Source organism: Giraffa tippelskirchi, chromosome 5 (assembly GCF_054371585.1).
Source record: "Giraffa tippelskirchi isolate mGirTip1 chromosome 5, T2T-mGirTip1v1.2.pri, whole genome shotgun sequence".
Taxonomy (NCBI): domain Eukaryota; kingdom Metazoa; phylum Chordata; class Mammalia; order Artiodactyla; family Giraffidae; genus Giraffa; species Giraffa tippelskirchi.
In genome coordinates this window covers 46,274,168-46,300,342 of record NC_137279.1, presented here as the reverse complement: position 1 = coordinate 46,300,342, position 26,175 = coordinate 46,274,168, and the positions used below count along the sequence as shown (strand labels likewise).

General features: G+C 39.0%; 1 protein-coding gene across 31 annotated transcripts in view; it reads right to left on the bottom strand.

Moving 5' to 3' along the window:
- CATSPERE (catsper channel auxiliary subunit epsilon) overlaps positions 1-26,175 on the bottom strand; it is a 140,138-nt gene that overhangs the window by 24,196 nt on the left and 89,767 nt on the right. For all 31 annotated transcript variants that reach the window (XM_081486821.1, XM_081486822.1, XM_081486814.1 and 28 more), the window contains 7 exons: positions 23,076-23,134; positions 20,913-20,988; positions 16,938-16,990; positions 14,412-14,462; positions 13,963-13,996; positions 13,814-13,893; positions 4,534-4,633 (listed from right to left, as the gene is read on the bottom strand). In XM_081486821.1, coding sequence (XP_081342947.1) covers positions 4,534-4,633; positions 13,814-13,893; positions 13,963-13,996; positions 14,412-14,462; positions 16,938-16,990; positions 20,913-20,988; positions 23,076-23,134 — 453 coding nt within the window. The remainder of the gene's footprint in view (positions 1-4,533; positions 4,634-13,813; positions 13,894-13,962; positions 13,997-14,411; positions 14,463-16,937; positions 16,991-20,912; positions 20,989-23,075; positions 23,135-26,175) is intronic.

The window sequence follows — 26,175 nt, the reverse complement described above, 5'->3', positions numbered from 1 at the left end:
GAAAAATAATGGACTTTTGTATATTGATCTTGTACAGAGACAACTCCTTAAACTCAGTTATTAATTTTAATTGTTTCAGATGAACAATCATGTTATCTGTGAATATGACAGTTTTATTTCCTCCTTTCCAACCCTTATACTTTTATTTTTATTGCTTATTTTTTATCTTATGATAAACATCTGGGACAATGTTGTATAGAAATGGTTAGAACAGGCCTCCTTGTTTCATTCCTGATTTCAGAGTGAAGGCTTTCACATTTTTACCATTAAGTAGGATGTTTTATGGGCTTCCCAGGTAGCTCAGCTGGTCAAGAATCTGCCTGCAATGCAGGAGACCCCGGTTCGATTCCTGGGTCAGCAAGTTCCCCTAGAGAAGGGATAGGGTACCCACTCCAGTATTCTTGAACTTCCCTGGTGGCTCAGACAGTAAAGAATCCATCTGCAATGCAGGAGACCTGGGTTCAATCCTTGGGTTGGGAAGATCCCCTGGAGGAGGGCATGGCACCCCACTCAAGTATTCTTGCCTGGAGAATCCGCATGGATGGAGGAACCTGGTGGGCTACAGTCCATGGGGTTGCAAAGAGTTGGACATGACTGAGCAGCTAAGCACAGCAGCATGATGTTTTATACAGGGTTTTTTGTATCCACATTTTATTAGGTTAAAGAAGTACCATTTATAATTTTATAAGATTTATTTTTAAAGTAATGTTATATACGGATGATAAATTTTTTATATATTTTATTAAAAAATTTTTTGGCCATGCTGAGTCTTTGTCGCTGCATGGTCTTTTCTCTAGTTGTGGCAAGTGGGGCTACTCGACAGTTGCAGTGCACAGGCTTCTCTTTGCAGTGGCTTCTCTTGTTGCAGAGCATGGGCTCTAGGGTGCATGTGCTTCAGTGGTTGGGGCACGTGGCCTCAGTAGTTGTGATTCCTGGGCTCTAGAGCACAGGCTCAATAGTTGTGGCTCATGGGCTTAGTTGCTCTGTGGTATATGGGATTCTCCCAGATCAGGGATTAAAAACCCATGTCTCCTGCATTGACAGGTGGACTCCTTGCCACCATGGAAGTCAATAAATTTTTAATCAAATGACTTTTCCTCAACTGTTGTGATAATTGCATTTTTTCTTTATTCTGTTAATATATTAGATTACTTTGACTGCCAAGTGATATCCTCAAGTCTTAATTTATGAAATACTTGGCATTATTTTTTAATAAGTTGCTGTATTTGATATGCTAGTATTTTGTTCAGGTGATTTGTATCTATGGTCATGAATGAGATTAGCTCATACTTTTCTTTTAAGTCCCTCATCAAGTCCTCCTGGATTTACAAAATGAATTCAAAGTGCTTCCTTCCACCTCAATACTCTGGAAGAGTGTTTATAAAGCACATATAGGTTGGCTATTCTGATTTTCTATTCTCAGATATGGTATGCTCTTTCAATAAGAAGCTTCAAATGTTTTTTCTTGGGTGGGGAGATGTTTTGTTGAATTACTAGTATTGGTTTTGTTCCTTTGCTTTGGTTCTCTTTTCCAGGAATTTCATTTATCCATCGATCGAATCTTCTCTGCCTATCCTCAATGTTTGTCACTTTCTCTCAATCATTTTTATTTCATTCTTCATTTCTTTTTTACTTAAATTTCTTTCCTCTTTTAATTTCATGTATTTTTTAAGACTTATCTGTTGTTCAGTTTCATGTTCTAAATGCTATTTCCATTGTATTCAGAATTTTAGGTTTGAGATTATTTTAAGTAACTTAAAATATTTTTGTTCAAAGATTTCTGGCTTTTATTGTTTCTATTAAGAAATTAGCTTTAAACCTTACAGTTACTTTTTTGAAGGTAACTTATCTTTTTTGCTCCACTTTAAAGATTTTTCCCTTTGCTTTTGATTTTAGAAATTTTACTGTGGTGTTTCTAGATGCAGATTACTTTTTCTATGCTTTGATGTCTTTCATCAGTTTTGGAAAATGTTGTTTCTGAGCAAAACTTTTTTTTTTTTAGGATTCTAGTTCTTAGATGGAGAAGGCAATGGCACCCCACTCCAGTACTCTTGCCTGGAAAATCCCATGGACGAAGGAGCCTGGTAGGCTACAGTCCATGGGGTCGCTAAGTCGGACGACTGAGAGACTTCACTTTCACTTTTCCATTTCATGCACTGGAGAAGGAAACGGCAACCCACTCCAGTATTTCTTGCCTGGAAAATCCCAGGGACGGCGGAGCCTGGTGGGCTGCCGTCTATGGGGTCGCACAGGGTCGGACACGACTGAAGCGACTTAGCAGCAGCAGTAGCAGCAGCAGTTCTTAGATATTAGCATTGAAGATCTCCTTTATGTTTTTTCCTATATTTGAAATCAGTTTATCTCTCTGTGTGTAATTCTGGATATTTCCCTCTGATCTCTCCTCTAGATGACTAATTCTATTTTCAGTCATCACTCCCAACAGTTGAGTTCCTAATTTCAGTTATTGCAGTTTTAATTTCTTTTTTGTAGAACTGATCAGCAGCTCAGAATCAGGCATGGATAATAAGGCAGAAAGAGATGTTTAAAGTTGCTATAACATTGAATGAGAATAATACTGAGGAAAGTGACATATAGTCATTGGCAAGACAGTAGCTGAAGGACTGAACCATGGAATTCAAGTTAGATAGGAAATGAAGAGAAGGAAAATGAGAGAAGTAGAGAGGAAGAAAGCAGAAGGTTCAATACAGTGGATATCTAGAGTGTGTGAGAAAAAGTAAGAGACAAAGGAGTAGTGGGAATGAGAGCTACAGGGTTGAGGGTTGAGGTCAGAGACTGAAATATTTGCATTGAAATGTAATTTTAATAGAGGGAGCTATATTAGTCTGCTTTGCTTCAATAGTAACCCCAGTTCTCAGGGGTTTTATACATGAAATGTTTAATTCTTGATCACACATAGTCCAATGCAGATGTTCCTGGCAGTGACTCCTATAGGTGATTTTCCTCAAAGAAGTAAATTAAAAACTCAGACTTTTAAAATCTAGTGGCTTCTTGAAGTTCCCTGTCTGTTTCATCCAGTTCTCATCTTTGATTGTTGCTGCACTATATTGATGTGTAAAGGAAGATGGGAAGCATGGGGGTTCATGTGAAGTTCTTGAGCACTTCGTCCTGGACACATATGACTTCTGCTCATATTCCAGTGATAAGAATCAGTCGCATGACCCCACTTAGTGGCAAATGAGGCTGGGAAATGTAGTCTCTGTTTAGAAAGCTAGCTTCTTTCCAGCAATAACCCTACTTGGTGGCTGGCAGAATTATAATTGTTTTCAGGACAAGGGAGAAATAATCACGTAACCGAGTATATGTCAGCAAGTAGGGATGGGGTAGATGACAACTGGATGACAGAAGCATGAATTGTGTTTTACTTAGGGGAGGAGATAATGGTATGGAAATGATACTGTGAATTAGGAAGAATGTAAATTCTACATTCCTTAAGTATGTAGGGTAAGAGAAAGAGTACCCTTGGTTTGATAGAAAAATGGGGATAACTGCATTCTCTGAGGAATGTTTGTTGAAGATGGATCTAGTGTTTTTAATCTTAAGGTATGTTAGAAAGGCTTGAGGGGGTGAAGAGTAATGGAAAACTTAGTCAAGGTTTAAGAAGGATACAATAGTACAAGGGTGAGACTGTGGGGAGGAAGTTGGTCCAAAAACCTTACATATTGGACCATGAACAAGTATGGGAGGAATGTATGATGGGATGGATTTGTTTGCTCAAATAATTATAGTAATGTGGAGAGGGTAGCCAGTGGAACTCTTGTCTCTTGGTTGCCACCTGGGCAGGTTCTACTTCTTGGAGAAGGAAGGTCTCTGATAGATGAGAAAGTTAATTTGGAAAGAGTCATCCTGGTTTTGTTCGACATCTCTGACAAATCTCAGGAGTCAAGGCTGGCCACTTCTAGAGAGGCTTCGTCGTGATGGGAGGCCCTTCAGGGCAGAAAGCCCCACACAGCGGGGATGGGAGTGAAGTGTGCTGGTTTCAGTAGTAAGGCCTTTTCTGCCGCGGCCTGCAAAGTGAACAGGCAGAATAACAGGGATTCCCTGCGGAGGCTGAGACTGACCAGTTACTGAGGATGAGGAAAGCCAGGAGAGGATAGTGTGGGGACAGGGAAGCGAAGGTCAGTGAGTCAAAGGCTGCAAAAAAATCAAGTAAGATGAAGCCTACAGTGTACCCATTTGATGTAGCACGAATCTGATGATTGGCTGAAAGCCAAAGGCAGACCCATAAATAATCAAACATTAAATACAATGTGGAGAGAAAATAAAATAGTAATAATTGCATCATCCTACTATAAACATTACCTTTTCTGACCTCTTTTGTTCTATGTGACAGTGATGTCTTTTTTGATAAATGAATTATAGTAGTCATAGAATTTAACACAGAGGTAGTATTTTTTCTCCCCTGCCTACAGCTGGCTGGTTCTGTTTTCACTTAGATAACTTATACATCGATTTAAAATAGAAAGACTTGTCTAATTGCATGCTAAATTCTATTTAAATCCAAAAATGTCATACCTTCTTCATAGTATTATTAAAGCTATAGTCATCCCTGCCATGTATTTCCCACACTATGAAATTTACTTCAACATCTTCAACATAACCACTGTCATTGTATCTGAAACACAAAATAATAGTTTAGCGTAGAAGAGTTAAGAGCTCCAGATTTTAAGATAGATGTGCTTGGGTTAAATCCTGTCTTTATCACTAGGCTTTGTGACCCTGCAGAAATTACTTAAACTCTTGAAGCCTCAATTTTCTTATCTACAAAGTACCTACTGTGTAGGGTTCCTTCAGCTCTCAAAATAAAACTAATAGTAACGAAGCAGAAATTTTTTACTTTTTAAAACAGTTGCAACCATATATTGATGAAGTGAGTGAAAGTGAAAGTCTCTCAGTCTATCTGACTCTTTGCAAGTCTGCAGGCCAGAATACTTTGCAAGTCTGCGGGCCAGAATACTGGAGTGGGTAGCCTTTCCCTTCGCCAGGGGATCTTCCCAACCCAGGGATCGAACCTAGGTCTTCCACATTGCAGGCAGATTCTTTACCAGTTGAGTTACAAGCAAAGCCCAAGAATACTGGAGTGGGTAGTCTATCCCTTCTCCAGAGGATCTTCCCAACCCAGGAATCGAATCGGGGTCTCCTGCATTGCAGGTGGATTCTTTATCTACTGAGCTATCAGGGAAGCCCAAGAACAATCAAAAATCATAAAATCATATTTCCTGTTCCTCCACCCCCACCACTCCTTTGCTATTCAATTTTAATCACGAATATTATCTTTTTTAATGTTTGCTTTTGTACAATTAAAAATGCTTACATTTCTGCCACAAAAAAAAAAAATGATTTATCTAAATAAAAAAGATCTTAACTCTTGAGCAGGCATCGGTTGACACTCATGAAAAGCAAGAAGCTACAGTGTCATCTAGTGGCAATAACAATGAATTGCGTAACTCATGCTTTCTGGGTTTATAATGATCTTTGATGTTCTATTCATTTCATTGAGAATACCAGGCAAAAATACTTGCCTGTGTAAGCATGTCTTATTTTCATTCAAGTTTGTTAATGTGAGATATAATACTAATTAAACATGAGAGACTCATGAATGTTACTATATTTTGTAACTCTCCTTACCATCTGTAACTTCTCCACTATGGCAGTTCCACTTTCGGAACTGGGAAAGAGAGAGCTCTCTATTGATCCATTAGACGTATGTTTACAATCCTGTGTGGTCACTCCAGATAGCTCATTATATTAATCATGTCTTTTACTTTCTCTAAAGTGGTGCTTAATATCTGGGGACTTGCTTACCTTGGAGGGACTGCCCTTTCCAGGGTTAATTCCTAGAGATGGTAAACCAGGAATGCCTTTCATACGCAAACCAACCAATCCAGAACTCTGGACACTGAGGCTTACTGATCTCAGATCTGACTGTCCTTCCATAGTTGTCCAACTCTGGCAGCCCCACAATCTGTAGCCCACCCAGAACCCACCTCCTTTATGAGTTGTCACACTGGCCCACTATCCATCCACCTGCTTTAATCACCCCAAGACAAGGTACTAGACAACTAGACAGCACTTATGCCCAGAGCCCACTGAAATTACTCAAAATAGCCAATTCTAACCTGCTTACCCTGTCTCCTCCATTCCTTCCTACAGAAAACACAGTAAAGGCTCTTACCTCTGTTTTCCCCTCACTCCCTCTCTCCTGACAGGTACTGGTTCTTCCCCATGAGGCCCTACATGATGTGCTGTGCCTCCTGTTTCTTGGGATTGGATTTATAATCAACTTCTTCCTTCATGACAGTCATTTCCAAGTCTGTGCGTCTGTCTTATCATATCTGATTAAATAAATCTTGAGTAGCCCTAAAACACCCCTAATATCTGCTATTGAACTTCCTGCATCATAGTAGAGCAATTATGCCCCTCTGTTCCCTCTGGGTTGCTTCTGTAGCACCAAATTCTAGTTTGGGATGGGTTGTCATGAGAATTGAAAGCAAAGAGGCAGCTGGGATGATATATTCCCAGCTGAATCATACTCCTAAGACTTGCTTTATTCTTGTTAGTATTTGATAGTGAATCTGTTATTTTATCTGTAAAATTCTGCCTAACCTTGTTCCTGAGCCATTTTCTACAAAGGTAAGGCATTTATTATAATCTAGAGACCTAGATTACATGCTAATTTCCTAGTGACCACCCCTATCTCAAGGCTTAATTAGCACCCAAATTTGCTTCTGGTAAATACCTAATTGAATATTGGGTTATTAACTATGTTTTGCTATAATCCAGTTGAACTGGACACTGAGGCTTATTGATCTGACTGTCCCTCTGTAGTTGTTTATTCACTAAGTTGTGTCCGACTCTTTTGCTGCCCCATGGACTGTAGCCTGCTAGGCTCCTCTGTCCATGGGATTTCCCAGTCAAGAATACTGGAGTGGGTTGCCATTTCCTTCTCCAGGGCATCTTCCCCACCCAGGGATCGAACTCAGGTCTCCTGAATTGGCAGATGGATTCTTTACCACTGAGCCACCTGGGAAGTCCATCCCACTGTACTTACCCTCAACTATTTGGTTGATTAGCTTAGGAGAATTGGAGTCAACAAGCTTTATCAAGTGATTCCTGGTTGCAGAGATACAAAAGGTTACCCCTAGAGAAAAGTACTGCCACAGTAGTCCAAAGTAGTGCTGCTCTAAAAGGCCGCTTTCTGACCCCAGCCTCTTCCATCTTTCACATCCTCTCACCTGCCCCTTGACCTCCTACGCACTTCCATTCCCCTTATTCCCCTCTGCTTCTCTGCTGCATAGAAGTTCCTTCTAGCTGCTCTTCCTCTCCCACTCAGCCCAATCTCATGGTAGATCATCTGACCCGCTGTCTCCCACCAGCACCCTGGATACACTCAGTTATTCTTCCTCTTGCATCTAACGTCTAACCTAAACCTTGGATGTTACCTATGCCTTCTTCAGCTGTGTACGTGATACTTGGCAAGTTCAGCGTGTGTGAGGATTGGACCCACTCATGGTATCTTACCTCAATTGTGCCTTTGCTGTTGTCCAGTAATCTTTTTACAGGCCCTTAGCCAGCTCCTTTTCATTTTACCCTCAGTGACCTTTGACATTCTCCTGAAGTCCCCTCCTCAACCTCTCCCTTCTCTCAGTTTACAAATGACCCTCTTTTCTACTTCGTGTAAGTAAATTGGGGCTATCATACATGACCTCTCTCAATTTCTACATTCCTATCTCCAAACTAGTCATTTTTACTTCTTCCCTCCGAATCTCGGGGGCTTCCCAGGTGACATAGCAGCGAAGACTGTGCCTGCCACTGCAGGAGACGCAAGACTTGGAGACTGGGTTGGAAAGATCCCCTGGAGGAGGAAATGGCAACTAGTATTCTTGCCTGGAAAATTCCATGGACAGAGGAAGCTGGTGGGCTACAGTCCATAGGGTCGCAAAGAGTTGGACATGACTGAGCAACTAAGCACACACGCACCCCCAGTCTCAAAGGATGGATTCTCCTTTGAACCTTGCCACCTGGGCCTTTGATCCTACTTTCCCAGCTTTCTTCATGGACCATGCTCCTATAGCTTATACACTTATTTTATTAGGTATTTCAAATATATGGAGAATAATGTGAAAATTATTATTTATCATTTCCATCCACATTGTATACTTTACTTATATATAAATGTGTCCATAAATCATGTATATTATTGATTTATGGGTTTGAAAATGTACATACATGATATTATACTGTAAGTATCCTTTGGTGACTTTTTTTCCACTTGATATTATGTTTTGAGATAAATCCACAGAAATTTCCAGGCTCTTGATCTGTTTTCCTTATCAGTGGGTCCCTCCTGATTTCTCTTCCTTCCCTACCCAACCTGAAATTCATGGCTGATCATTTGATTCCCTCTTACAAGCATCATAGCTCATTCATTTTAACTGCTATGTGGCATTCTGTTGTCTAAATACATAAGGTAATTATCCAAATGTTTGCTATATTTTACCACAATTCTTAAAAATCTGTACTTAAAGACATAAAAAACAAACATTTAACCACTTGTCTTTTTTTACTTTGTTTATGATGTCACTTAGTGCAGATTTTTAAAAATTGCCATTGCATCAAAAAGAACAAAGTACCTAGGAATAAACCCACCTAAGGAGGCAAAAGACCTCTGAAAACTATAAGATACTGGTGAAGGAAATCAAAGATGGCCCAAACAGATGGAGAGCAATATCATGTTCAATATTGGAATAATCAATATTGTCAAAATGACTATACTACCCAAGGCAATCTGCAGATTCAATACAATATCTGTCAAGTTACTGATAGCATTTTTTACAAAACAGAACAAAAATTTTTACAATTTGTATGGAAAGACAAAAGCCCCTGAATAGCCAAAGCAATCTTGAGAAAGAAGAACACAGCTGGAGGAATCAGATTCCCTGACTTCAGACCATACTACAAAGCTACAGTAATCAAGACAGTATGATACTGACACAAAAACAGAAATATTGATCAATGGAACAGGATGGAAAGCCTAGAAATAAACCAATTCACCCTATGGTTAATTAATCTATGACAAAGGCAAGACTATACAAGAGAGAAGAGACCATCTCTTCAATAAGTAGTGCTGAGAAAATGAGACAGCTACATGTAAAATAATGAAATCAGAACATTCTCTAACATCCTACACAAAAATAAAGTCAAGGTATATTATAGACCTAAATATAAGACCAGATACTATAACACTCTTAAAGGAGAACATTCTCTGACATAAATCACAGCAAAGATCTCTTTTTTTGGTTCACTTCCTAGAGTAATGGAAATAAAAATAAACAAATGGGGCCTAATTAAACATAAAAGCTTTTGCACAGCAAAAGAAACCACAGACAAAATGAAAAGATAATCCACAGAAAGGAAGAAAATGAAATCTGCAAATGAAGTGACCAAAGAGGGATTAATCTCCAAAATAAACACAGTCCATTTAGCTCAATATTAAAAAAAAATTTAAAAATGGGTGGAAGATCTAAAGACATTTCTCCAAAGAAGATAGACATGCAAATGGACAAGAGGCACATGAAAAGATGCTCAACATTGCTAGTTATTAGAGAAATACAAATAAAAACTACAATGAGGTATTTCCTCACACAGTTCAGAATGGCAATCCTCAAAATATATACAAACAATAAATGCTGGAGAAGGTGTGGAGAGAAGGGAACCTTCCTGCACTGTTGGTGGGAATGTAAATTGGTACAGTCACTATGGAGAACAGTATGGAGAGTCCCTAAAAAACTAAAAATAGAGCTACCATATGACCCTGCGATCCCACTCCTGAGCATATATCTGGATAAAATCATGTTCTGAAAGGACACCTGCAACCCAATATTCATTGCAGCACTGTTTGCAATAGCCAGGACATGGAAGCAGCTTAAATGTCCTTCGATAGATAATAGATAGATAATAGATAAAAAAGATGTGGTACATATATGCAATGGGATATTACTCAGCCATTAAGAAGAATGAAATAATGCCATTTGCAGCAACATGGATGGACCTAGAGATTGTCATGCTTAGTGAAGTAAATCTGACAGAGAAGGAGAAATATTGTATGACATCCCTTATATAGGAATCTAAAAAGAAATGATACAAATGAACTTACAAAACAAAGGGACTCACAGACTTAGAGAATGAACTTACGGTTGCTGGGTAAAAAGATAGGGGAAAGGGATAGTTAGGGAGTTTGAGATAGACAGGTACACACTGCTGTATTTTAAAAGGGATAACCAACAAGGACCTACTGTATAGCACATGGAACTCTGCTCAATGTTATGTGACAGCCTGGATGAGAGGGGGATTTGGGGGAGAATGGATACATGTATATGTATGGCTGAGTCCCTTTGCTGTTCACCTGAAACTATCACAACCTTGTTTGTTAATTGGCTAGTCCCCAATACAAAGTAAAAAGTTAAAAAAACAAGTCATGGAGAAAATAATAAAGAAATTAAGGAAGAGCTACCAGTGAGGTAACAGGAAAAGTAGGAAAATATGACATCCTGGAATCCCAATAAGGAAGATATTTTAAGTAGGAGGAAATGATCAACCGTGTCAGTTCTTGTTAATGAGATGGAGTGAGATGAGACCTGAGAACTGACCATTGAGTTAGCCATATGGAGGCCTCTGGCCACACTGGCTGGCAATGTCAGTGGATGGGTGGGGGGAGGGAAAGCCTGACTGAGAAAGATTTGGGAGAGGATAGGAGAAGAGTTGATGACAACGAGTATAGTAGCTAGAGGGGTAGTGGAGACAAAGAGAGGGTTTTGGTTTTGGTTTTGGTTTCAGAGAGGGGAAGAACTGCATATTTGTGTGATGATCTAGTAGGGTAAAGTTGATGATGCAAGAGCAAAGGGAAAATTTCAGAAACAGTGGTCTTAATTAGGAAAGGGGGCAGGGATCCAGTTCACAAACGGAGGCCTTAGATACCCATATACTTTATCTATGGTGATAGGAAGACAGACAGAGTTAATGGGTACAGATGCTTGAAGATGGATAGATAATAGCCATAGAAGTTTGTGGAATATCTCTTCTGACTGATACCAGTTTCGACTTATTCACCTTCCTTATTCTCTTTCCCTCATCACTCTCATCTGTCAGTTACCAAGCCCTGCTTGTTACTATCACTGATTTTCTCATAAGTGATCCCTCTTCTTTGTCTTTGTTGCTGTCTCAATCATTTTTTTTTCTCCCTGTACTACTAATACAGTTTACTACCTGGTATCCTTCCTTAGACTTGTTTCCCTGAAATCTTCTACACATCTCTCAGAGACAGCAAATATTTAATCATGCCACTCTACAATAAGAATGGCTAGAAACCATAAAAGGGAACGCATTTGAGTCAGTTCTAATGAGATGGATGAACCTCGAGCGTACTATACAGAGTGAACTAAGTCAGAAAGAGAAAAACAAATATCATTTATTAACACATGTTTATGGAATCTAGAAAGCTGATACCGATGAACTTATTTACAGGGCCACAATGGCAGACATAGAGAACAGACGTGTATGGACATGGGCAACAGGGAGGAAGGAGAGGGTGGGATGAATGGAGAGTAACATGGAAGCGTATATGCTACCATGTGTAAAACAGATAACCAATGAGAATTTGCTGTATGACTCAGGGAACTCAAACCGGGGTTCTGTAACAACCTAGGGGTATGGGAAGGGGAAGTTAAGGAGGGAAGTTAAAGAGGGAGGGGACACACATGTATACCTATGGCTGATTCATGTTGATGTATGGCAAAGGTAAATACAATACTGTGATGCAATTTTCCTTCAGTTAAATAAGTTTTGGGGGGAAAAAAAAAAGCATGGCTAGAAAGCCTTCTATGGTCTGGACTCTACCTAGCTAGTTTCTCAGCCTTTTCTCCTGACACATCATGACTCATTTTGTGCTCCAATAACATTATACCATTTGAACTATGAAATTTCTTCCTCTATCACTTCTGCTTGAAAGGTTTACTCAGTGGAATTCCCTGTTACCTTCCCCACTTCTCCTTTCCTCCCCTGCCTTCAGTTAAATATTATCCTTTAAGCCTCAGTGACTCAGCTCTAATGCTCTGGGAACACTTCCCAGAGCCCCTCTCCCTTCCGTAGCTGAATTGGATTCTTTTCTTTTCAGTACCAACAACCCATACTACTCCTTTCTATTGTTCCATTTAGCATATCAGTTCATATCTAATTTATCAGATTCTTGAGAGCAGAAATCCTGTCTTACTCATCTTTGAATTCCCAGTGCCTAGCACAGTAATTGGTGCAAATTAGGTGTTTAATCACGAATTACACATGAACTTTGGACATGAACTTTGGCAAACTCTGGGAGATGGTGAGGGACAGGGAAGCCTGGCATGCTTCCATGGGGCATGCTTTCATGGCATATGTCCATGGGGTCACAAAGAATCGGACATGACTTAGTGACCGAACGACAACAGGTGTTTAATAATGATGATTTGAGATGATCTGAGACTGGTTCCAAATAGGAGGAGTACGTCAAGGCTGTATATTGTCACCCTGCTTATTCAACTTATAGCAGAGTACATCATGAGAAACACTGGGCTGGATGAAGCACAAGCTGGAATCAAGATTGCCAGGAGAAATATCAATAACTTCAGATATACAGATGACACCACCCTATGGCAGAAAGTGAAGAGGAACTAAAGAGCCTCTTGATGAAAGTGAAAGAGGAGAGCGAAAAAGTTGGCTTAAAGCTCAACATTAAGAAAACTAAGATCATGGCATCCAGTCCCATCACTTCATGGCAAATAGATGGGGAAACAATGGAAACAGTGAGAGACTTTATTTTTCTGGGCTCCAAAATCACTGCAGATGGTGACTGCAGCCATGAAATTAAAAGACGCTTACTCCTTGGAAGGACAGTTATGACCAACCTAGATAGCATATTAAAAAGCAGAGACATTACTTTGCCAACAAAGGTCCGTCTAGTCAAGGCTATGGTTTTTCCAGTAGTCATGTATGGATGTGAGAGTCGGACTACAAAGAAAGCTGAGCACCGAAGAACTGATGCTTTTGAACTGTGGTGTTGGAGAAGACTCTTGAGAGTCCCTTGACTGCAAGGAGATCCAACCAGTCCATCCTAAAGGAGATCAGTCCTGGGTGTTTATTGGAAGGACTGATGTTGAAGCTGAAACTCCAATACTTTGGCCACCTGATGCGAAGAGCTGACTCGTTGGAAAAGACCCTGATGCTGCGAAAGACTGAAGGCAGGAGGAGAAGGGGACGACAGAGGATGAGATGGCTGGATGGCATCACTGACTCAATGGACATGAGTTTGGCTAAACTCCGGGAGTCGGTGATGGACAGGGAGGCCTGGCGTGCTGCGATCCATGGTGTCACAGAGTCAGACATGACTGAATGACTGAACTGAACTGAGCTGAAGAGTGCATGTCTCTGGGAGAGAACTTTAAGGGGGAGATAGTTCCTAATGGGGAGGAGTCCTGTAGGTTGAGGAGAGGTTTAGAGAGGATAAAGCAAGGGCTAGGTTCTGTCTGCATCCCTGAGAAGAGTTTCAACCCTCTTACCCACTTATGCCTCAGCTTCTAAATTGTAACCTCCCTCATTCATGGACCACAGATCATCTAATTTTGTATAACTAGCACTGAACCCAGTGCTGCATATGTTGGGTCCTCAAAAATATTTATTATTAAATGCATGATTAATCAGGCTTCTTTTCATAAATTTGAAACTTTCAAAAGTAAGTTAAAATTTTTAGTGAGAATATACTTACAGTTGAACCAAAGGGTGAAATTTTTCTCTGAAATCAACTCTCAATGGGCAGCCATATTTGTCCCAATTATATTTCACTCTCTAGAAAAGGAAAAAATGCTTTAGTTATTTTCTATATTTGGCTGATTGACAGAATTATAGTTTTCTTACCAATGGTTTAGATGGTCGATCCCTCAGATACGACCTGTAAAAAACATTTTTTTTTGTTACTTAGAATCTTTCCTCTTCTCAAGCTTTAAAAATTTAAACCATTACTTTGCTTTGGTAAAGAGGTATCACAAAAAAAGTCAAACAGATGACCATAATTACAAAATACTCCTAAAATATGTGGAGGTTAAAAAACACATTTCTAAATAACACATGGATCAAAGGTGAACTCTCAAGAGAAGTTTAAAAAATACACTCAACTAAATGAAAATGAAAACACAATATCAAAATTTGTGAGGTATAGCAAAATCAGTGCCTAGAGGTAAATTTATAGCAATAAATGCCTATATCAGAAAAGACTGGTGCTAACAGGAATAAATACAAACTAATCATAAATTATTGATAGTACATTAATATACAAGTCAATGCTTACGTTAGAAAATATTGCTTACTGTTCAATGATGTAAAAAAAATCATGCTGAAGACATTCTTTTTTAGTAAATCTACAAGAAATAAAATACAGTGAAGTTGTAATATCATCATTCCTTATTTATTAGCACAAACACTTAATTGTTTTACTTAGTGATTTTTAAACTTGAAAGTATCACAGAATCATCACTTATTGAATTAGAATCTCTGGGATTGGTGTGTGGGCCTAGCATTTCTATTTTCATAAACGTTTCTGAAGGTGCCAGAATTAGAAATATACTGATTTACCTCTTATATTTGATACATGTGAAAAATTTGTGAAAAATCTATCAAAGTGAAGACAAATTTCTTTGGACTGTTTTATTTTTCATAATTTTTAAAAACACAGTTCTAACTGCTACTAGAGCGTCAGCTGTGCAGGTAAGGACCTATTTTAACGATTCACATAATTTCTAGTTAGGGTTTATGCAGACATTAGGCTATCATGGTCTATGAAATTAGAGTTTTCGGTAAGTTAAATTATTCATTTGATCAGTTTTGCTGACTGCTTCCAGTGTAACTCAGAAGGAACCCTGGACACCATTGTGTTTGTTTTATATAGAAAATGAAAGCCTAGGACCACCTCCCACCCTGAACCCAAATTTGATCCCAAGAGATGCCCTCTTTCATTAACACCTCTCCTGCCAGAAGGATCATGGGCCTCATAGCTCTCCTTTGTGGACTGTGAAAATTTAGGCCCACCACAACCTGAATTCAAGAAATTAAGGTCATTTTTAGAGGTCCAGAACAGTGGGTCATTGACTAAGAGATCTGGAAAAGGACCTGAAATCTGTGTTTTCTGACATGCTCTCCAGGTGATTCTGACGAGCAACCTAGTCTGACAATAGCTCACTAAACCTTCCCAGAAATAGATGGATTCAAGTTGCTTTGCATCTCACTGAAGAAGGAAATCTTCATGTAGTGATACTGCATGCAGGGGTACTGGGAATTGATTTTCGTAACCTGTTGCTTTGAGTGGGCTTCCCTGGTAGCTCAGATGGTAAAGCGTCTGCCTCCAATGAGGGAGACCTGGGTTCGATCTCTGGGTCAGGAAGATCCCCTGGAGAAGGAAATGGCAACCCACTCCAGTACTCTTGCCTGGAAAATCCAATGGACAGAGGAGCCTGGTAGACTATAGTCCATGGGGTCGCAGAGAATCGGACACAACTGAGTAACTTTTATATATATATATATATATATATATATATATATATATATATAGGAAAGGAGTTGCAATACATTTCTGTCTCCATTTTACATTCCAAACTCAGCTGCTTAATTTTTGTGTATGCTGACCTTTTTTCTCTCCCATGTAGAAGAAAGAACTGTGGATGACACAAGTTCCAGTATATATATATTGTCTAGAGCAGTTATTCTCAAATATTAATGTCTCTACTAATTTTGGAAATTTTGTTACAATAGAGGTTCTGGCTCAGCAGGTATGAGGCGAAACCAAAGGTTCTGCATTTCTAGTAGGTTCCCAGGTGAAGCCAGTGCTGCTCCACAGATTATAGTCTGGGGAGAAGGATGTAAACCACCCCACAAACAAGATGCTTGAGGTTTTATAATCAGTTAGCTTTTGTGTTTTCTGGAAAAGGGTTTATGGGAAATGCAAATTCTTTCCTAAATGAGATGGGAATATTTAATTATCTGGCAACTAATCATGACAATTCAGTACTCAAAAGATTATTAGAATGACAGATAAATAGACTTTTGTTTTGGATGAGAACATATCACTTTATAAATAGATTTAGATAAGTGTCAATGTCACTCCACCCTCACCATAACCACAGGAAAGGAGTTGCAATACATTTCTGTCTCCATTTTACATTGCAAACTCAGCTGCTTAATTTTTGTGTATGCTGACCTTTTTCCTCTCCCATGTAGAAGAAAGAACTGTGGATGACACAAGTTCCAGTGTGCTTCATTGTGAACCGCAGTAAAATCAATAAAAGTCACATCTTGGGATTCTCTGGAGGAAATGGTGGTTCTGTTAGGTTTGCTTTACAAAACTTTCTCATGGAAAAATATTTGAATCTATTTATGAAGTGACTTGCTTTCATCCATGGAAAAAGGTGCAGAAAATAGGCTTCTCTCATGTGGTTATAAGAAGTTCTCTGACAGAAATGGAATTATAACTGGTTTGAGTAGGATGGACAACAGAAGTTAAGTGTTTCTCCTTCTCATTTCTCTGGAAATGAGTTGTACACTGAAGAGCTGAGAGAGGTAATGCAAAAGATGGAAACTGGCTTACGAAAAGGGAAGACAGAGAAAAATGCTGATAATAGAGAAAGAAGTTAAATCTGTTTCTCTTTTAGTCTGATTCAAATGTAATATTTGACTTGGCAAAAAAATTAAAATAAGTCTGGTTTGAACAAATTGTCGATTTATTATGGATTTCATATGGACATGTCAGTCATTAGGCTAATATTATAACTAGTAATTGCATTTAATTAATCATTTGTTTTAAAACATAAAAAGTAAGAGAAGTCAAGTGCAAATATACTTGCCCTTTAACAGCAATGAATTTACTAGCATCACAGCCAACAGATATTTGGAACACCTAAAGTAAAGTCATTTAGGTGATGAGTTTAGTGGTTCTAAATCACATAGTCTAAAATATTACTACAGCTAAAAACAATTACATTTTAGATCTGAAATAACCTTTTAAATGTAGTTTGGTTATTCTGCTCCGTGCCATTTTCCTCCTTTGATAGTTTTTTTTTGCTTTCTTTCACCCTTGGGGCTCACAAGCTCAAAGGTCAGGTCTCTGCTTTCTTACTTCTATATCAGAGAACCAATTTGATGTCATTTTTCACTAGCTCCTCTACAATCATGACTATCAACTCCGTGGTTCCAGCTTGCACCTGACTCACCTGGAAGGTTTCTGTAATACATTTAACTATGAATTTGACTTCTTTTTAGAACTGGAGTCCTCGTTCTTCCTCAACTGGGATAAGCAACTTCTATTTCTACTTGGCTCCAGGACACCTTACTCACTGCTGTATACCCTGCCCATCTTCCCATCCTCCACCACAGGCTTTCTAAGTGGGATCTAGACACTTGCCATCTATTATAAACATGCCCTATATTTGGATATTTTCACAAGGCAAATCTAAAAAAAAAAAAACCTTTAGGAATCAGGAGGGTAGGGTTAGAGAATTATTCCAGTCAAGCTTGATGGATTTAGAGAGTTGCACCTGCTAAACCAAGCCCTTTCTGGCTTCATTAGAAAGGCATGCTTCACAGTAGGAGTTTATGGATTTTATTCCTTCAACCACCTGATCTCACCCATAGGACCTAATTTGTTCTCTCAACAACTCTACCCACAGTCCTTGCTGTCTATCATCACTAAATCTTCTCCCATCCAGTGTATTTAGAAACATGGGTCTGCACTGTATCTTTACTAACTTACCCATATAAGGTACATGGTTGGCTGAGGTCCTCAAGTTTTTCATAGTTACAACACACTATTACATGATGATCTCATTTGTAACATCTCTTCTTTTCTGGGTCTTGGTTCACTAAAGTCATCCCTAACCTCAGAATTAACAATCATGACTAAGATTAAAAATATGAGTTGACCTGGAGGTGCCTCTTCAACAAGAGCACGGGTGCAGAATGTGGGAAGCATGAATAAGCCTGTTGTGTAGGGTACCCACTGCTGGAGGACTGACACATCTTCCCTGGGACTGGTCATCTAATAGAGAAATTCTGATGTATAGCCCAAATGAGAATGATGAGTGTATTGGGTTTCTTTATTAAGAAATATTTCTTTATCATTCTCTTAACTACAGGGCAGAACTCTTCCTCCCTTAGCTCAGAATCAGACACAGCATATTCCCCTCTAACTGGACAGAACAACCGAACTGAGACAGGAATTCTAAAGGCTTTCAACACAGAAATGTTGGAAGACAATGTATTAGTCAGTGTAGTCATCTCTCCCTAGGAAATTTCACTTTGGTAGGAATTATTATGTCCTTCTGGGGCCTGGCTTACTAGGGTGGCCTCATTGCATTCTGGTTCTTGGTGTATGGTTAAAAAACTGAGACGTAGCCTTGTTGGAGCTGCCAGTTCTATTTGCTGCTCTGCAGGCTATGAAGACCCAGTGACAAAGATGGCAGGCTCCTGTTCAAATGGCTCACCCTCTGAGCCATTTGGTCCAGCAGGTTTATCAAGGGCCTAACTTCATCCAACTAGAGAAGAAGTCTGTGGGCCCTGTCTATAATACTTATCTGGGAGGCTGATGACTTGCTTACCAGTGGGGATGGGAGCACAAAAAGGGGTCCCTGTGGTTGAGAGCATACTTGTAGTTGTGCATTAGTTTTTATTTTCTTGGCTAGCTAGTTAATTCAGTTAACTTTGAATTCTTCATGTGGGTGTGCCCCATTGTGTTCTGCCTGGTATGTGTTTTCTTGCCACATTTTCCTATTGCCTAAAGGACTCTGGCATATTCCATCATCTTCTACTATATGGCATATCTCCATTCTATTTCAGTGGGTAGGTCAATACAAACTACTTGAAATGGGCACAGATGGTGGTTACATTTGAATGGTCCATGTCTTGGGATGTGCCAAGGAAGAAACCAGTAATATTAGGCAATTACTCTGTGACCAGTACTATTCTGGGCATTTTACATAAATTATCTCATTTAATACTCTCAACAAAGTAGATAAATACTGTGAGATGGATATTACATTTCCCCTTTTATGAACGAGGCAGCCAAGACTCAGAGTGCTTAGGAGCTTCTTGAAGTCAATAGGTGGTAGAGCTTGCATTTGAACCCTGGTTAGATGGTAAAGCGTCTGCGTACAATGTGGGAGACCTGGGTTTGATCCCTGGGTCAGGAAGATCCTCTGGAGAAGGAAATGGCAACCCACTCCAGTACTCTTGCCTGGAAAATCCCATGGATGGAGGAGCCTGGTAGGCTACAGTCCACGGGGTCACAAAGAGTTGGACACGACTGAGTGACTAAACTTTCACTTTCACTTACATTAACACTGGGCTTCCCTGGTGGCTCAGGCAGTAAAGAATCCGCCTGCAATGGAGGAGACCCAGATTTGATCCTTGGGTCGGGAGGATCCCCTGGAGAAAGGAATGGCTACCTACTCCAGTATTCTTGCCTGGAGAAGTCCTTGGACAGAGGATCCTGGTGGGCTACAGTCCATGGGGTTGCAAAGAGTCAGACATGACTTAGTGACTAATACTTTCACTCTAGATTAATATGTTTTGTAATGTCTGGGCTGGGCAGGAGAAGGGGCATATCTCTAAATTAGATAGGGAAAGAGATGGAAGAAATCTTGGTGCTTCAGGGAGGCAACTTATATGGAATAAAGTGGAGTTAAAGAGAATGCAGACCGAGGCTGGGGCAGGAACTCGCTAGGTGGCAGGTTTTTGCTTCTTCAGCAGATTAAGTTGGGTAGGCAGCATGGTGGGTAAATAGGGGAAATGGTCAGTATGCATTTCCTGGGGAAGCAATGTGTTTCAGCCATGCTCAAGGATGGATCACGTCTACCTTAGTTCAAGGCTCCCTCTAAATTCATGGAATCTTGCCCTGATAGGAACAGGCTCTTGGTGCCGAGGTCCTGAAGAACAGGGCCTATGTCTCATTTAACTTTGAATTCTTCATGTGGGTATGCTCCATTGTGCTCTGCCTGGTATGTAGTGGGTGCTCAATATATGTTTATTGATTATTAGTTGGAATGAGAAAGAAGAAAGAGAGGACTCATCCCTCAGTGGGGAACAAACACTCAAAGGAGGTGGTAGTGGGTGGTTATCTGAACACCCCACTGCTACATAACATTGCTGTGCTTTTGTGTATGCCTCTTCCTTGAATTCCCTTTGCATCTTCCTGCTCAACTTCTATTTACCCTTCAACAGTCATTTCATGTATCTTCTTTTCACTTTTCCCCTCCCAAACAAAATTCCTCACTCTTTCCTCTGGGCTACTTGATAACTGTATATTTCACATTCTCTTAGACTAGTTTATGTTTTCCCCTTCAGAAAGGACTCTTTCCATCTTGGTAATTCCCATTACTTAACACAGAGGCTGAAACACAGAAACATGGTAGGCACGCAGTAAAATTTTTTAAATGAAGAAATGGTCCGATTTTTAAAATAAATAAATGCAGCATTGATACGGACATGAGTAGCAGTCTTCTCTGACAAACCATACCCAAATTTGGCTGTTCTCATTAATTTCAGTTTTCCTCTACACAGTTTTATTTATATAAATATATAAATACATTTTAAAATTAATTTTACATCTTTATGCATGTTTATATTCTGATGTAAATTCATAGAAGGCAGTAAGTAATCTAATCTTCTCTTTCCAAAGTAAAATAATGCTGTCTCTACAGTGAAATATTACAGAATGTTGCTATGTGTTAGGGGGAGTGGTATTGAATGGAGTTAATATGTATTATTTAGTTTACCACCTGTGTCTTATTGAAGAAAATTTTTTGATCTTCTACTCTGTTACTCACCTTTTGGGGTATTGGACATGTTTTTGCAAGTTCACTGGGTCTCACGTGGACAAGCAGAAGACCTGTGTTCTCATATCTAGGAGAAACAACACATACAAATGACTGTAGAATCATAAGGGAGGGAGCCATGAGTCTGCTTTGTGTAGAACAGATGAAAGTCCCATTTTCAAGATGTGACTGAACCCCCTACTGAGAAATCCTAGAGGCCTAGCAAGTGGTGGTGACCACTTGCTGCTTCTGCTAAGGTGCATTGTGGTCATATCCTAAAGTCATTCCCATTTCATGGTATCCCATATTTTGGCCAGCATAGGTCAGCACAATGGGAAATAAAAATGAACTTCTATCAGCATTTCAGCCCTTCTGTTTCATTAACACCCTTAGTCTCCTGAGGATGGGACTTCGCTGCTAACACTGTTGCCTGCTTCCTGATGGTATTTCCCTGCCATAGCTTCCCTGGTGGCTCAGTGGTAAAGAATCTGCCTGCCAATGCAAGAGATTCAAGAGACGTGGGTTCAATCCCTGGGTATGAAGATCTATCTCCTGGAGACAGAAATGGCAACCCACTCCAGTATTCTTGCCTGGGAAATCCCATAGACAGAGGAGCCTGGCGAGCTACAGTCCATGCAGTCGCAAAAGAGTCTGACATCACTTAGCGACTAAACAACAACAATCCTGGACAATTTGATGTGTATTGTACAGCAACAGAATTCTGAATAAATATCCACAAAACCAAAAATACTCAAAGGAACTCGAGAAAAGTTGATGAGTTAGAGGGAAAGGGGTGTTTTGAGCCTCTCTTGACTAAAGTGGCATTTCTTCCTGTACTTCCTGGTGATACTCTACTGCTTCTTTCTGCTTTATTTTCTTAATAGCACTTACAATTGTTTGGGGCCATCTTGTTTATTTATTTGATTACTTGCTGCTTGTCTTCTCCCACTGGAGATATATCTCATGACAGCAGTAACTCCTTATTTCTTGTTCACCATGTGTTCTGAACACCTAGAGTGCCTGGCATGGAGCAGGCATGCAAATTCAGGTGGAGTAGCTGCCAGCTAAAGAAAATGGACTTTTTCCTAGAACAATGCTACTTTTCCAGAAAATATATTCAGTCAGGACATAATGATAACTTAATGCCTTAAAATACAGTACCATGTTGGTTGCCTTCCTCCAGGAATTAAGTGTTTAACAGTGCTACCTTATTCCAAGATTCAGAAATTTATCTGACTCTAGTCATAATTACTGGGGAAGGCAATGGCACCCCACTCCAGTACTCTTGCTTGGAAAATCCCATGGACGGAGGAGCCTGGTAGGCTACAGTCCATGGGGTCGCAAAGAGTCGGACGACTGAGCGACTTCACTTTCACTTTTCCCTTTCATGCTCTGGAGAAGGAAACGGCAACCCACTCCAGTATTCTTGCCTGGAGAATCCGAGGGACGGCAGAGCTTGGTGGGCTACCATCTATAGGGTCGCACAGAGTCGGACACGACTGAAGCGACTTAGCAACAGCAGTCATAATCAACTGGAGAAGGCAATGGCACCCGACTCCAGTACTCTTGCCTGGAAAATCCCATGGACGGAGGAGCCTGGTAGGCTGTAGTCCATGGGGTTGCGAAGAGTCAGGCACGACTGAGCGACTTCACTTTCACTTTTCCCTTTCATGCATTGGAGAAGGAAATGGCAACCCACTCCAGTGTTCTTGCCTGGAGAATCCCAGGGACAGGGGAGCCTGGTGGGCTGCCGTCTATGGGGTCGCAGAGTTGGACACGACTGAAGCGACTTAGCAACAGAAGCAGCAGTCATAATTAAAGACTTTTGGGGATTAGAGTTCTAGTTTTTGCTTAAGCATAGTATGTAAAGACTTTGGGATGGGAATGAATGATAAAAGGTGCTCAAAAATATTGAACTAAGAAATTGCCTGGTTTTTTTGTATCTTCAGTTGGATGAATAGCACCTTCAGATGGGTCATGATTCCATTAAACTAAAGGAGTATTTTACATTTTTTCTATAGAATACTAATCTTGCATCTTTTAAGATATCTAAAAGAATTTGAAATCTGGATATTTAAAAGGATATGAGGCCATTTAAATAAAACAATATGTACAAATCAATAACCTGAATAGCATATTTAATATTGAGTAGACTCTTTTAAAAGTCATACTTACTGCAACTTGAAATAATCATCTACTGCCTCATAATTTATATTCTGAGAAAATGTTATTGTCTGAAAAAGAAAATAAAAAAGTTTATGTAAAGCAGGAAAATTGGGAATGGGGACAATGTATACTCTTAAGACAGATTTAAATCTTTCTCTAGGTAAGAAAAATAATATTTAGCATTTTTCTAATTTGTTGTGTATCTCAGAAACTCCAATTATGTAGATATTCAATTTTCTTTGTTATATGCCCTTATTTTACTTTTATATTATCATAGCTCTTTTATTTACATTGTTTCTCCCTCCTCACTTAACTTTTGTTGTTGGAATGTTCTTATTTTTATTTTTCATTTATATCAGCATAGCAAGCTTTTCACTTTCTTCTGTTTTTTAATAACCTGTCTCTGGACTTTTAAATTCTTTGAGGTTTTTAAATGACTACAGGTATCATATTGTCTATAGTTTTTGAAACTATGGGGAGTTATTTGCTTGATCTTTCCTCTGTTGTTTTTGAGTAATTTTTTAAAATGTCTGTTTGCCTTTTGCATATTTTCTTCCCTCTGAACCATGTTTCATCTCAGTTTTCAGTATCCTATATGGTTGCTATCATCTCAGGGTAAAGCCATTTACAGAACATATATGATAACAAAGGCAGAAAATTATAAACTTCACATTTTTGAAGTATGGAAGCTATAATTTCTACATCCTTAAATTACTTTTTGATAGTTCTTTGATATATCTTGATCTCTTCAGAGAGGTCAGTTTGGTTCTGGTTAATCTGTTGTGATAACAGACTTTGTGTCTCTAAAACAATCTTAGTGAGGGACTTCTCTGGTGGTCCAGTGGCTAAGACTTTGCACTCCTAATGCAGGGGGCCTGGGTTTGATCCCTGCAATTAGTAGATCCCACATGCTGCAACTAAGACCTGGTCCAGCCAAATAAATATATATTTAAAAAACCTTAGTGAAAAATCTTATTTCTTAAACAAAGTTTATTTACTTGTATGCTGGATACTAAGTTGAACAACATAAAATATGCAATCTTTTATGACAAAGTTGAGGCTATGAAAGTAATCACACTAAAAATAAATCTAGTTTCACTTCAATGAGATATCACCTCACACCAGTCAAAATGGCTATCATCAAAAAATCCACAATAAATGCTGGAGAAGGTGTACAGAGAAAAGAACCCTCATTGTTGGTAGGAATGTAAATTGGTATAGCCACTATGGAGAACAATGTGAAGGTTCCTTAAAAAATTAAAAATAGAGCTATCAGATGGCCCTGCAATCCTTCTCCTGGGCATATACCTGGAGAAAAACATGGTCTGAAAGAACACATACATTCTAATGTTCATTGCAGCACTATTTACAATAGCCAAGACATGGAAGCAACTTAAATTTCCATCAACAGAAGAATAGATAAAGAAGATGTGGTACACATATGCAATGGAATACTACTCAGCAATTAAGAAGAACGAAATAATACCATTTGCAGCAACATGGATGGACCTAGAGATTGTTATGCTTAGTGAAGTAAATCTGACAGAGGAGGAAAAATATCATATGACATCCCTGATACGCAGAATCTAAAAAGAAATTATATAAATGAACTTATTTACAAAACAGAAAGAGACTCACAGACTTAGAGAATGAACTTATGGTTGCCAGAGGGGAAGAATGGGGAAAATGGATTATTAGGGAGTTTGGGATGTACATGTACACACTGCTATATGTAAAATGAACAACCAACAGGGTCCTACAGTATATAGCACAGGGAACTCTGCTCAGTGTTACGTGACAGCCTGGATGGGAGGCGAGTTTGGGGGAGAATGGATGCATGTATAGGTATGACTGAGTCCCTTTGCTGTCTATCTGACACTATCACAACATTGTTAATTGGATGTACTCCAATAAAAAGCTAAAAAATTACAGAGCAAAAAAAGAGAAAAGAATCTAGTTTCATGTTCAAAGAAAGGAACTAATTGTCAAATTTGCACCTGTATTCTTCTGTATGCCATATTTTTCTTCATATATAATCAAAATTATCTTACAAGAATTTTCTTGGATATAATTAGATTTAAAAAGTGTAATGCTATCTTTTGTGAAATGGAAGCATATTCTCCAAACTCTACTTACTAGTTGTCATTTAGATGATGTTTTAAGTTGGGTCTGTAACTCAACCAACATATATTTATGTTATTTTGAATTATAAACACTGAAAATATACACACAATGGAACTATTTAAAAATACACTTTGTGAATGTGATCATCTATTTAAAAATGACTTCATTATAAATAATTAAAGAATAACTAGGGAACTTTCATTTCTACTAGTGGTGGGCTAGGTTATATGGACAAATTCCCCTAAAAAGAGATAAATCAAAAACCCTAAAATCATTGGCCTTTTAAAAAGTTATCATAAAAGCATCAAGTAACTGACAAAAAAGTAAGGAATTGTCAATCCAAATACTTGAAAACAGGGACTTAAGAATCTAGGACTAAAGCAGAACACCAGAGCCCATAATCTACTTTCTCCTAAAGGTATTTGTCAACTTAGTTAGAACAGGGATAATTTAAGATAGAGAATCAAACTGGATACTCTCTCTATATTAACCTGTGTTATCAGAAGACTACACTCTCTGGGTAAGGGTAAATTAAGATTAAATTTGCCTTCTCTTTAACCATCCAGTGACTTCAGTCACTGAGTGATCAGAAAAAGCAAGAAAAAAAAAATTGTCCTAACAATTTGTGGCTATGAGCACGTACTTGCATGGCTTTATATCCTAAAATTGTTTGCTTGATGATCCAGGGGACTTGAAGAAGTCTCAGAGCAGTGGTACCTTAGATATCTGACACTGGCAAACCAGATCATCTCAAGATCAAAGCATATTCTTCCTAGACTTCAGAGAATTCTTACAAATACTTTTTCAAGTATAATGAATAGCACACAGTCAAAAATAACTAACCGCTCCCCCCCAAATAAGGCATGTGTGAGTAATAACCAGAATAAACAATGATGGAGAGAAGAAACAGATGAAATACACATGCTCATACTTCAGATATGAAACTAATAGATGCAGATTATAAAACAGATATGTTTACTAGTTT